Raw genomic sequence first — 12389 nt, forward strand, 5'->3', positions numbered from 1 at the left:
GCTGGAGAGAGCCGTGGAGCCGACGCGGGCCCATATTTCATCTGAACTTTCTCTGTGGTCCTTTTTATATTGAAGTCTCTCACTGTTACAGGGCCGCGCTTGGAAAAGTTGGAAAACTTTTGCCTCGGTGGAGAAAAAGCCGCCCTCATCAGACTCAGTGGAACGAATGAATGAAGTTATTCCCTTGGCCCAACGTCTCCATCCGCTTTCATACCAAGTATTCATAGAAACATCTTTGCTCAATTCCGGGACTGGAATTTTACTCTCCCGTGGCGTTGCCTCGTATCAGATGCACAGATTTCGAAAGTCAGCAGGCAACAGACTTGGCTTGGGAGGCACCGGGGTTGGCTTTCAAGAGTCGATGCGCCTTACGGTCCTGCGTGGTAGCTTCTCCCGGGAACAGAGCGTGTAAAATAAACAGTTGCTGGAAAGCATGAAGAATTAACGAAGTGAAAAGGTCGGGTTATTTGTTCGGCAGTTGGCACGCAAGTGACCTTCCTAAATACTTCGTTGTTTAAGGAGGTTCAGAGCTAGGATGAATGAATCCTGGGGCGCTTGACTCGCACCAACGAGTAGATTTCCTAAGTCTTTCAGGAAGGGGCGGTAAATCGATTCAAATCCAAGGAGGAAAGGAAGAGAACGGGGCAGAGCGGCGACACCGGGAGCTCTGCTCCCAGCCCTTCGGAAAAGACTCGCTTTTGCAGCCCGGGACCGTTGGAGGTTCCAGCCCGGAGAACCCGGCGGCGCTAGGACCTGGTTGGTGCCTGGCTGCGGCCGCGCTCCGGCGGGCGGAGGAGGGAGAGGAGGAGGGGGCTGTGGGAGAGGAGGGGTGTTAGGAGGGCGGGGGAGTCATTTATGCAGAGCGGGCGCTGCTGCCATTGCCACTCACACTCCCCGCGCGCCGCTCGGAGCCGGAGGGAGCGCAGGGAGCGAGCTAGCGAGCGCTCGGAGCCCAGGCCAGCAGAGGGGGCGCCCGGCCGCTGTCTGCACCGCCGCCTCCGCCACGCTCCGGGGCCCGGGGAGGAGCGAGGGAGAGTCGGGAGCCCAGCCGGCGAGATCTAACTGCGGGAGGGCGCCCGCCCCGCGCCCGCCCCACTCCGCCGCCTCCTGCGCGCGAGCCGGAGAGCCCCCGCCGATCGCCCCGCGGGCCGAAGGGCAGGGAGCACAGGTCCCCGCAGCCCCAGGGATGGTCTAGGAGCCGGCGCGAGGCTCGCCGTCTGCTCCCAGCCGGGGCTCGCCGCCTGCTGCGGATCGGCCAGGGGCTGCCGGGGTCTGCGCGCCGGGCCGGCCCAGGCCGGAGAAGTTAGTTGTGTGCGCCGCTCCAGCGCGGAGTCCGCGAGCGAGCGAGGGAGGCGGAGAGGCGCCGCGGCCATGGGCTGGGGGAGCCGCTGGGGCTGCCCGGGACGCCTGGACCTGCTGTGCGTGCTGGCGCTGCTCGGGGGCTGCCTGCTCCCCGTTTGCCGGACGCGAGTCTACACCAACCACTGGGCAGTCAAAATCGCCGGCGGCTTCGCGGAGGCCAACCGCATCGCCAGCAAGTACGGATTCATCAACATGGGACAGGTAACGGCAGGCTGGCCCGGTCCTCGGCCCTGAAGCTGCCGGGGCTGGGGGGGAGGCCCCCGGCGACCTCGCGCTTCTTGCCCCCTCCTTGTCAACCCCCTTCCCCCTCTTCCAGATGTGCTCTTGCAGCTGTTGCCCTAACTCCTGCGCGATTTTTTCCTCTCTCTTTCATACACACACACACGCACGCACGCACACACTCCCCCAAAGTTACCGGGGGTGGTTTTGTTTACTTGTTGGTTTTTTTGTTTGTTTTTGGTTTTGGTTTTGGTTTTTTTTGCAAGCCACAAGGGACAGGTAGGGTCTCTGGAAAACTCCGGAGTGTGCATTCCCTGGTGGTGGTTTCAGACCCGAGCGGATCTTTTGGGCTGCGAAGTCGGGGAGCACTGGTAGCCTGAGCTCTTTCGGGGGGTAGGGGGGGTGAGCGCGCTCCTTGCGGTTCCTGAGAGCCAGGGTGAGGAGAAGGCGAGGAAGGGAAAGCCTTTTCTGCTCAGACCTGAATTTAGCCCAGAAAGTAGTTTCTGCTCTTGGGGAAGAGAACCGCTGGGCTCCGGAGGCGCGGGAGGAGCGGGGACGGGAGCGGGGACTGGAGCGGGGACTGGAGCGGGGACTGGAGCGGGGACTGGAGCGGGGACTGGAGGAGGGAGGCGGAGGGAGGGGAAGAGAGGGCCGGACCCGGCGTGAGCGCAGATCTGGGGAGAGACCTCCCGGCTTCCTTGTCTCTCTCAGGGGATCCGCGTGGGGGGCTCTCGGATCCGGGTCGAAAAAGGAGGTGAGACACTTCCAAGGCCCGCTGACTGGGTTCTGCTCTGGGGGAACTGCAAGCCTCCCCGCGGACAGGAACGTGCGGGGCCCAGAGGTGGCGCCGTGGGGCGAGAGCTGGACCGGCCGCAAGGCGCGGATTTTTTGCGGGGTGCCGCTCCCGGGCTTTCGGCAGGGCTGCCTGACTGGGGAACAATGAATTAAATGGGATTATGAGTATGATTGGAAGAGGAACAGATTTGGAGGTCCTTCCGAGCTAAACGGTGTTGGCTTCCCCGCTCTGCTTCCTGCAAGAAATGGGAGTGGAGAGGGCGGCGTACCCGGGTCCCAGAAAGTGACCCGATCATCCCTCACCAGCTCTGTACCCACACCCCTTAAACTCATTTCTCTAGGCTTGGCTGGAGGATGGGGCTCTGGCCAGATCTTGGCCTGACTCTGCCGGGGGTGGAAGGCGAAGGTGATGGGGCACCTTCGCAGCCTACCGGCTCTGGAGACAGCTCCGGATGCACGTGCCCTGCGTGCTCTGCCAGGGCGAAGGGAGAGGAGGGTGCTGCTCGTGCCCCGGGGCCAAGAGGGCACAGACGGGTTCTGATGCCATCGGGCTCCTTGGCCAGGAACCAGAGCCCTGGAGCACTGGGACCGCCGCTGCCTGGGGTATGCAGCACTGAGCCTGGAGGCAGGGCTGCCGTCACTACATCTGGAAGGAGATAGGGAGCGCTGGAGGGTTCAACGGAGCAGGAGCCAGAGGTTTGGGGCTTTGCGGGTCCAGAGGGAGGACGTGTTCCTGAGAAGCCAGTCCTGTGGAGGGCTGAAACCAGGGCAAGGGGCAAGGTCCTTATCTACCCCCACCACACCCCCTACTCTCTCTCTCTCTCTCTCTCTCCTAGGTCTGTATCTCACATACACTCCCTGAAGGAAGTAAAGGAAACCAGCCAGATTTTGTTGTCTGAGTGCCCGTTCTCTTTAGCAGAGATCATCCTGATGGTGTGTTAGGATTCTCCTAGCTTCTTACTTCGTCAGAAGAAAATAGAGTCTCTTCCTCCTTTTATAGGAGCTTCAAGTTGGGTGCTGGGTTGTGCCCCTGGTCTGGAACTGGGAACCCTAACAATGAATGTGGCCTTGTTAGTAATCTTTGTAGAGAAGCATCTCTCAGGTTCAACGAACAGGGAGCATCTCCCATATATGAGACATAATTAGAAAATAAGGTCTTGGATATACACTTTTTTGGTAATGGGCAAAATGAGCATTTGGGGTGGCTGTTCCCCAACATCCAAGACCCTGGAGAAGTTGACCCGCACAGGATCACCCAGCTAGACGGTGGCAAAACCATGATTCAGACCTAGGACTCTCAGGCCCAGTCCTCCTCCTGCATGAATCCCCCTTTTAGGGTATCCTCCCCAGCCCACAGGAGGAAGGAGGCACAAAGTAACAGCTCCAATCCCCTGAATTCTGATTCAGTGACTCAGTAGATGGGAAGCAAACATTCAGTTTTAATTCACAGACACTTAGTTCAAACAGACCTGTACTTGGTGACTCTAAGAAGCTTCGTGACCAGCAAGCGCAGAAGTACCTGTTTCTTGATGAACTCATTCAATAGAACTTGGATATCTCAGAACCCAGCAGAGTGAGGGAGGAGGTTCTGTCCCTGAACCCACTTCGAACAAGCAGACACTGTAGGGTTCCGTAACTTCACCTGACTGCGTTTTCAGGGGGCCCTCTAATGAAGAGCTGCGGCTTTTTATCTAAAAAGTAACGCGAAGAAACTTCCCATGCAGATGACCCCAAACACTATTTATTGTGGTTTTTATAAGGCCAATGAAGAAATTTAGTGCTTTTAAAGGTTATGGAGGACCCTTGACCTGATGCCATAACCAGTGTAAAAAGGTCAGCAAGTCTTACAGTGTGAAGCATTTGCTCTGTAGATCAAAGGGGAGTAACCCTATGCTAAGTCTTCGGGGCATAAATTGAGTTCACACCTACTCTATCCATACACTGTTAGGGCCAAACTAATATCTTATTCTTCCTTTACTGTTCTGACCTTTTAACCCTTTAGACATCCTCTTGTTATTCTTTCTTTTCATCAGTAAACCCGTTGAGGTTCCATGGAGGGCAGTGACTTATTTGCGAATGTCTCTGGAATGTTCTCCTGGTTTTGCCCATTTGGGCTTGGGGGTACCCACCTCATGGGTCACAAATTATGACTGAGACCTCTTTTTGTGACCGATGTCATTCAGTATCTTGGTGGTGTAAATTAAAAGCTTTAGTGTAATCTATCAGGGGATAAGGTAGTGAATTTTTGACCACCATAAAGGTACAGTTTTTACTACTCAGAATTTCTTTGTGATGTTTTCTGTAGCATCTTAGCACTTAGAACGGCCAGAGGTAAAATGTCTGGCCTTGAGATTTCTACAGAAAAAGAATAGGTGTGCCTCTTGTGCTCATGAAAAACAGAATATGTGGGGTAACATGAGGGCAAGCAAGCAAACAGGTGAGAAGGGCTCACTCCACGTCCTGGAAGGGAAGAAGAATGAGGCTTATCTTGTTGGCTGCAGAGATAGCATTATGTTTTGGGAGGTTTTCTGCCTAACGTTAGTACTTGCGAATGGTGATGCCTTGACAATCTGAAATGATGTCATAATCAGTAGTAGTAGTTGTCATCACATTGGTGCATATCAAGTTTCGCTCGGTGATCGATTTGCTAGAATGCCCTGCCTTTCTTCCCCTGCAGACCCCAACTGCCAGCCCTCCTAGGCTCCAGTAGGCCTCACACAGAGGGAAGGCAGGCCTTGGTCCCCCCTCCCAGATGGCTGATCTGACTCTTTGAACTAGCAGGTTCGTGGGCAGAGGGTAGCAATGACAGAAAGGAATGAAGACCTGACATCAAATTAATTGCGAACCTTTGTGTGGACTAACTCTACCAACCATGGGGCTTAATTTCTGGTTATTTGAACTCAGGGGGAAGGTCCCTCGTGAAGGTTGTTTGCAGTGGTCAAGAGCTGTTTATCCTTCTGTGAATTGCGTACAATCCTGGATCCCAAGCTGAGATTATCAGTAGTGGAAAAGCTCTTTTCAAACTGTGTGACTTACCTTGAGCAAGATTCCAGAAGGATAAAGCCAGATGCAAGCAATACTGGGGAAATATTTTACCTGGAGTTCCCATTGGAAGCAGAGACTTGGAAACTCCAGGAATGCCCCTTGCAAGGTCTTTGAAAGCAGCAAAGTCCATGAACTTAATGGAGCTCCTATTCCTCTGTCTGTAAAATGATGAATCTGTAGACGGTAGGCTGAGTTGACTCTGCAACGCTCAGTGCCTAGGTAGACTTGCAGCAAAAGGTTTGTTGAATCTGAGTCTGAAATCAGTGAGACTCAAACTTTATTTAGATAGGGTGAAAAGAAGACTTTTTTTTTTTTTTTTTTAATGGGAGATGCAAAATGTGACGATCAGGAAAATAAATTTTTAATGGCTGAGGAAAAAGAGCTAAATTAGAGCTTTGTAGACAGGGAAAATGGTTTTCCATTTCAACTAACAATATAAAATACTTAAAAAATAGTTTCTGTTGGACTCTAAACAATTCTAGCTGATTCCCATGGCGATGTCTTCCTCCCTGGTTGATCCTTTTTGTAGCCCATTAAATGTTATAGGATAAGCTCGCTGGAGATGGAAGACAGGGGAGAAAAATATCTGAAGACTGATAATTTTAGAAAACACGTTACCTTGGTACATTATGTGAGATCGTATTTGAATTTGCATTTTACTTCTGAATGTAGTTTGTATGAGGAAAGTTAGAAGCAGCATTTCCCGGATATCTTTAGCAGGAAGAGCTTTGTTCGGAGCTCTGCGGAAGGCCTCCCACTCTGCTGTTTAATTCTGACCTGCGGGTAACATGGGATGATTGAAATGTTGGTAAACAGCGGCCAGTGGGTTCTGGGTGCATACGGATGGCAGGGACACGGCCCGCCTGCTGGGCCGAATGGGAAACGGACCATGCTCCCCCTAGTTGAATTTTTAGGCACATTGTAAACAGCCAAAGAAATTAGGGTGGGAATCCCTCTGGCTTTGCGTGGGGCGGCCCTTCACACCCAAGAACCTCAGCCCTGACCTCCGCTAGCAGCTATCACATGCTTCGTTCTCATGAGCAGGAGAACCTTTACTGAAGAAAAAAAAAGAAAAAGCAATTCAGAGAGCTTGGCCTGATGATGGTGGTTCTGTTGCATTAACCTCATAGGCCAGGAATGGCTCATATGTGGCCCTTGGGATTTTCAGGATCTATTGGAAATGAAAAACTGCATTTTTGTGCACCCAAAGGCAGCTGAATTTGCCTTATCACTGTCTTTCGTGAGCTGCTATCCAGAGGTCTTAACCTTAAAGGTCAGCCAGAGAAGCAGGGTAGTGTGCTGGGAAAATGGCCAGCCATGTCTGACTCTTTGGTTAAGGGAGGGAGTCCTGACCCAGAAAGCTCCCCTGGGCAGGGAAGGGTATTTGCCCTGTCTGTTCCAGTTATGTGAAGCAGTGTCTGGGTTTTTCCCCGAGGCTGTAGTATCTCCAGGCATCGAGGCTGTAGTATCTCCAGGCATCGCTGTGCCTTGGGACTTTATCACTTGGCTAATTCAGGTTGGAATCAATGATAGAGAAGGCTTTGGCTTCCTGGATAGGAAAACTGAATGCTTACAGACCTTCATGCATGCAAAACGATAGCATGCAGATATCTGGACACGTGTATATCCATATATATGTATATATCTTAATTTTTATTTTTACCAAAGTAAATATGCACATCACTAGAATGGAATTGCTCATGCGGTATTTGTCCGGGTTTGAACAGATCAGATGTCTACATCTAAAGGTAGCGAGAAAGGACAATCAGTGCCCATAAACTCTTCACTGTGGGTTAATCCCTGCAGGGCAATGAGGTCAGGAAGAAAACATGAGTGGGAGTCAGCAAGTTGGTGGAGGGCTCTTTCTCTCATTAACCAACTTGACCCTCTTTGCCTCCTTTTTCAAAGAGGGGACCCTGACCCTAATACCTGCTCCAGCCAGTGGCAGGGTTGCTGAGAGATCACGTGCCTAATACAGAAAATGAATATACAAAGGAAATAAGACTAGGAAGCATCAGGTAGTCTGCAGGGGCTCTAAGGAGATGCAGAAGCTGCTCGAAGGAAAGTAAGAGCTTATCTGTAAGTGGAGTGACTGGTGATTTTCTAGATTCTTGTGCTTGCCCCTGGGGATCTAGTAGGGGTTGCAAGGAGATGGGGTCAGTGTTGGTCCTTAGCTTCCCCTGAAAGGACAGTGATAGCTGTACTTTTTCCCTGAGAGCCATGGACAGAGGTATAGGGCTGGGAGAACAGACTAGAAATTCAGCCCACTAAGGTCCTCCATCTCTAGGTTGGGCAGCTTTGTCTCTAAGGCACAGACAGCATGGAAGAAGCAGAAAAGTCAAAACACGGTCTTTTTTCTTATTGAAGTATAATTAGCATACGATGTTCTAGTTGTTTCAGATTTACAACATGTTGATCCAACCATTCTGTCCGGCAGTCAGCGGTCCCCCTGATAAGTGTGGTCACTGTCCGTCAGCATACGACATTATTACAATATTGCTGACTATATTCCCTATGCTATCCTTTTTTTTTTTTTTTAATTTTATTTTTTATAAACATATATTTTTATCCCCAGGGGTACAGGTCTGCAAATCGCCAGGTTTACACACTTCACAGCACTCACCATAGCACATACCCTCCCCAATATCCATAACCCCACCCCCCCTCTCCCAACCCCCCTCCCCTCATCAACCCTCAGTTTGTTTTGTGAGATTAAGAGTCACTTATGGTTTGTCTCCCTCCCAATCCCATCTTGTTTCATTTATTCTTCTCCTACCCCCTTAACCCCCCATGTTGCATCTCCTCTCCATCATATCAGGGAGATCGTATGATAGTTGTCTTTCTCCGATTGACTTATTTCGCTAAGCATGATACCCTCTAGTTCCATCCACGTCGTCGCAAATGGCAAGATTTCATTTCTTTTGATGGCTGCATAGTATTCCATTGTGTATATATACCACATCTTCTTTATCCATTCATCTGTTGATGGACATCTAGGTTCTTTCCATAGTTTGGCTATTGTAGACATTGCTGCTATAAACATTCGGGTGCACGTGCGCCTTCGGATCACTACGTTTGTATCTTTAGGGTAAATACCCAGCAGTGCAATTGCTGGGTCATAGGGTAGTTCTATTTTCAACATTTTGAGGAACCTCCATGCTGTTTTCCAGAGTGGTTGCACCAGCTTGCATTCCCACCAACAGTGTAGGAGGGTTCCCCTTTCCGCATCCTCGCCAGCATCTGTCATTTCCTGACTTGTTAATTTTAGCCATTCTGACTGGTGTGAGGTGATATCTCGTTGTGGTTTTGATTTGTATTTCCCTGATGCCGAGTGATATGGAGCACTTTTTCATGTGTCTGTTGGCCATCTGGATGTCTTCTTTGCAGAAATGTCTGTTCATGTCCTCTGCCCATTTCTTGATTGGATTCCTTGTTCTTTGGGTGTTGAGTTTGCTAAGTTCTTTATAGATTTTGGACACTAGCCCTTTATCTGATATGTCATTTGCAAATATCTTCTCCCATTCTGTCAGTTGTCTTTTGGTTTTGTTAACTGTTTCCTTTGCTGTGCAAAAGCTTTTGATCTTGATAAAATCCCAATAGTTCATTTTTGCCCTTGCTTCCCTTGCCTTTGGTGATGTTCCTAGAAAGATGTTGCTGCGGCTGAGGTCAAAGAGGTTGCTGCCTATGTTCTCCTCAAGGATTTTGATGGATTCCTTTCTCACATTGAGATCCTTCATCCATTTTGAGTCTATTTTCGTGTGTGGTGTAAGGAAATGATCCAATTTCATTTTTCTGCATGTGGCTGTCCAATTTTCCCAACACCATTTATTGAAGAGGCTGTCTTTTTTCCATTGGACATTCTTTCCTGCTTTGTCGAAGATGAGTTGACCATAGAGTTGAGGGTCTATTTCTGGGCTCTCTCTTCTGCTCCATTGATCTATGTGTCTGTTTTTGTGCCAGTACCATGCTGTCTTGATGATGACAGCTTTGTAATAGAGCTTGAAGTCTGGAATTGTGATGCCACCAACTTTGGCTTTCTTTTTCAATATTCCTTTGGCTATTCGAGGTCTTTTCTGGTTCCATATAAATTTTAGGATTATTTGTTCCATTTCTTTGAAAAAAATGGATGGTACTTTGATAGGAATTGCATTAAATGTGTAGATTGCTTTAGGTAGCATAGATATTTTCACAATATTTATTCTTCCAATCCAGGAGCATGGAACATTTTTCCATTTCTTTGTGTCTTCCTCAAATTCTTTCATGAGTACTTTATAGTTTTCTGTGTATAGATTCTTAGTCTCTTTGGTTAGGTTTATTCCTAGGTATCTTATAGTTTTGGGTGCAATTGTAAATGGGATGGACTCCTTAATTTCTCTTTCTTCTGTCTTGTTGTTGGTGTAGAGAAATGCAACTGATTTCTGTGCATTGATTTTATATCCTGACACTTTACTGAATTCCTGTACAAGTTCTAGCAGTTTTGGAGTGGAGTCTTTTGGGTTTTCCACATATAGTATCATATCATCTGCGAAGAGTGATAGTTTGACTTCTTCTTTGCCGATTCGGATGCCTTTAATTTCCTTTTGTTGTCTGATTGCTGAGGCTAGGACTTCTAGTACTATGTTGAATAGCAGTGGTGATAACGGACATCCCTGCCGTGTTCCTGACCTTAGCGGAAAAGCTTTCAGTTTTTCTCCATTGAGAATGATATTTGCGGTGGGTTTTTCATAGATGGCTTTGATATATTGAGGTATGTGCCGTCTATCCCTACACTTTGAAGAGTTTTGATCAGGAAGGGATGCTGTACTTTGTCAAATGCTTTTTCAGCATCTATGGAGAGTATCATATGGTTCTTGTTCTTTCTTTTATTAATGTGTTGTATCACATTGATTGATTTGCGGATGTTGAACCAACCTTGCAGCCCTGGAATAAATCCCACTTGGTCGTGGTGAATAATCCTTTTAATGTACTGTTGAATCCTATTGGCTAGTATTTTGGCGAGAATTTTTGCATCTGTGTTCATCAGGGATATTGGTCTGTAGTTCTCTTTTTTGATGGGATCCTTGTCTGGTTTTGGGGTCAAGGTGATGCTGGCCTCATAAAATGAGTTTGGAAGTTTTCCTTCTATTTCTATTTTTTGGAACAGTTTCAGGAGAATAGGAATTAGTTCTTCTTTAAATGTTTGGTAGAATTCCCCCGGGAAGCCATCTGGCCCTGGGCTTTTGTTTGTTTGGAGATTTTTGATGACTGTTTCAGTCTCCTTACTGGTTATGGGTCTGTTCAGGCTTTCCATTTCTTCCTGGTTCAGTTGTGGTAGTTTATATGTCTCTAGGAATGCATCCATTTCTTCCAGATTGTCAAATTTGTTGGCGTAGAGTTGCTCATAGTATGTTCTTATAATTGTCTGTATTTCTTTGGTGTTCGTTGTGATCTCTCCTCTTTCATTCATGATTTTATTTATTTGGGTCCTTTCTCTTTTCTTTTTGATAAGTCTGGCCAGGGGTTTATCAATCTTATTAATTCTTTCAAAGAACCAGCTCCTAGTTTCGTTGATTTGTTCTATTGTTTTTTTGGTTTCTATTTCATTGATTTCTGCTCTGATCTTTATGATTTCTCTTCTCCTGCTGGGTTTAGGGTTTCTTTCTTGTTGTTTCTCCAGCTCCTTTAGGTGTAGGGTTAGGTTGTGTACCTGAGACCTTTCTTGTTTCTTGAGAAAGGCTTGTACCGCTATATATTTTCCTCTCAGGACTGCCTTTGTTGTGTCCCACAGATTCTGAACCATTGTGTTTTCATTATCATTTGTTTCCATACATTTTTTCAATTCTTAATTTCCTGGTTGACCCATTCATTCTTTAGAAGGATGCTGTTTAGCCTCCATGTATTTGGGTTCTTTCCAAATTTCCTCTTGTGATTGAGTTCTAGCTTTAGAGCATTGTGGTCTGAAAACATGCAGGGAATGATCCCAAACTTTTGATACCGGTTGAGACTTGATTTAGGACCAAGAATGTGATCTATTCTGGAGAATGTTCCATGTGCACTAGAGAAGAATGTGTATTCTGTTGCTTTGGGATGAAATGTTCTGAATATAGCTGTGATGTCCATCTGGTCCAGTGTGTCATTTAAGGCCTTTATTTCCTTGTTGATCTTTTGCTTGGATAATCTGTCCATTTCAGTGAGGGGAGTGTTATTGTATTCTTGTATTCTTGTATTGTATTCTTGTCGATGTGTTTCTTTGATTTTGTTATTAATTGGTTTATATAGTTGGCTGCTCCCACGTTAGGGGCATAGATATTTAAAATTGTTAGATCTTCTTGTTGGACAGTTCCTTTGAGTATGATATGGTGTCCTTCCTCATCTCTTATTATAGTCTTTGGCTTAAAATCTAATTGATCTGATATAAGGATTGCCACTCCTGCTTTCTTCTGATGTTCATTAGCATGGTAAATTCTTTCCCACCCCCTCACTTTAAACCTAGAGGTGTCTTCGGGTTTAAGATGAGTTTCTTGTAGGCAACATATAGATGGGTTTTGTTTTTTTATCCATTCTGATACCCTGTGTCTTTTGATTGGGGCATTTAGCCCATTAACATTCAGGGTAAGTATTGAGAGATATGAATTTAGTGCCGTTGTATTGCCTGTAAGGTGACTGTTATTGTATATTGTCTCTGTTTCTTTCTGATCTACTACTTTTAGGGTCTCTCTTTGCTTAGAGGACCCCTTTCAATATTTCCTGTAGAGCTGGTTTGGTATTTGCAAATTCTTTCAGTTTTTGTTTGTCCTGGAAGCTTTTAATCTCTCCTTCTATTTTCAATGATAGCCTAGCTGGATATAGTATTCTTGGCTGCATGTTTTTCTCATTTAGTACTCTGAATATATCATGCCAGCTCTTTCTGGCCTGCCAGGTCTCTGTGGATAAGTCTGCTGCCAATCGAATATTTTTACCATTGTACGTTACAGACTTCTTTTCCCGGG

At 47.3% G+C, this 12389-nt stretch overlaps 1 protein-coding gene across 5 annotated transcripts in view; it reads left to right on the forward strand.

Annotated features, from left to right (window-relative positions):
- Positions 1–862: 862 nt before the first annotated feature.
- Positions 863–12389, forward strand: part of PCSK5 (proprotein convertase subtilisin/kexin type 5) — a 461872-nt gene continuing 450345 nt past the window's right edge. For 4 of the 5 annotated variants that reach the window (XM_047699471.1, XM_047699474.1, XM_047699473.1 and 1 more), the window contains exon 1: positions 863–1563. In XM_047699471.1, coding sequence (XP_047555427.1) covers positions 1372–1563 — 192 coding nt within the window. In that variant the 5' untranslated portion in view covers positions 863–1371. The remainder of the gene's footprint in view (positions 1564–12389) is intronic. The other variant, XM_047699476.1, reaches the window with a different exon arrangement.

This window comes from Lutra lutra, chromosome 13 (assembly GCF_902655055.1).
Source record: "Lutra lutra chromosome 13, mLutLut1.2, whole genome shotgun sequence".
NCBI classification, from domain to species: Eukaryota; Metazoa; Chordata; class Mammalia; order Carnivora; family Mustelidae; genus Lutra; species Lutra lutra.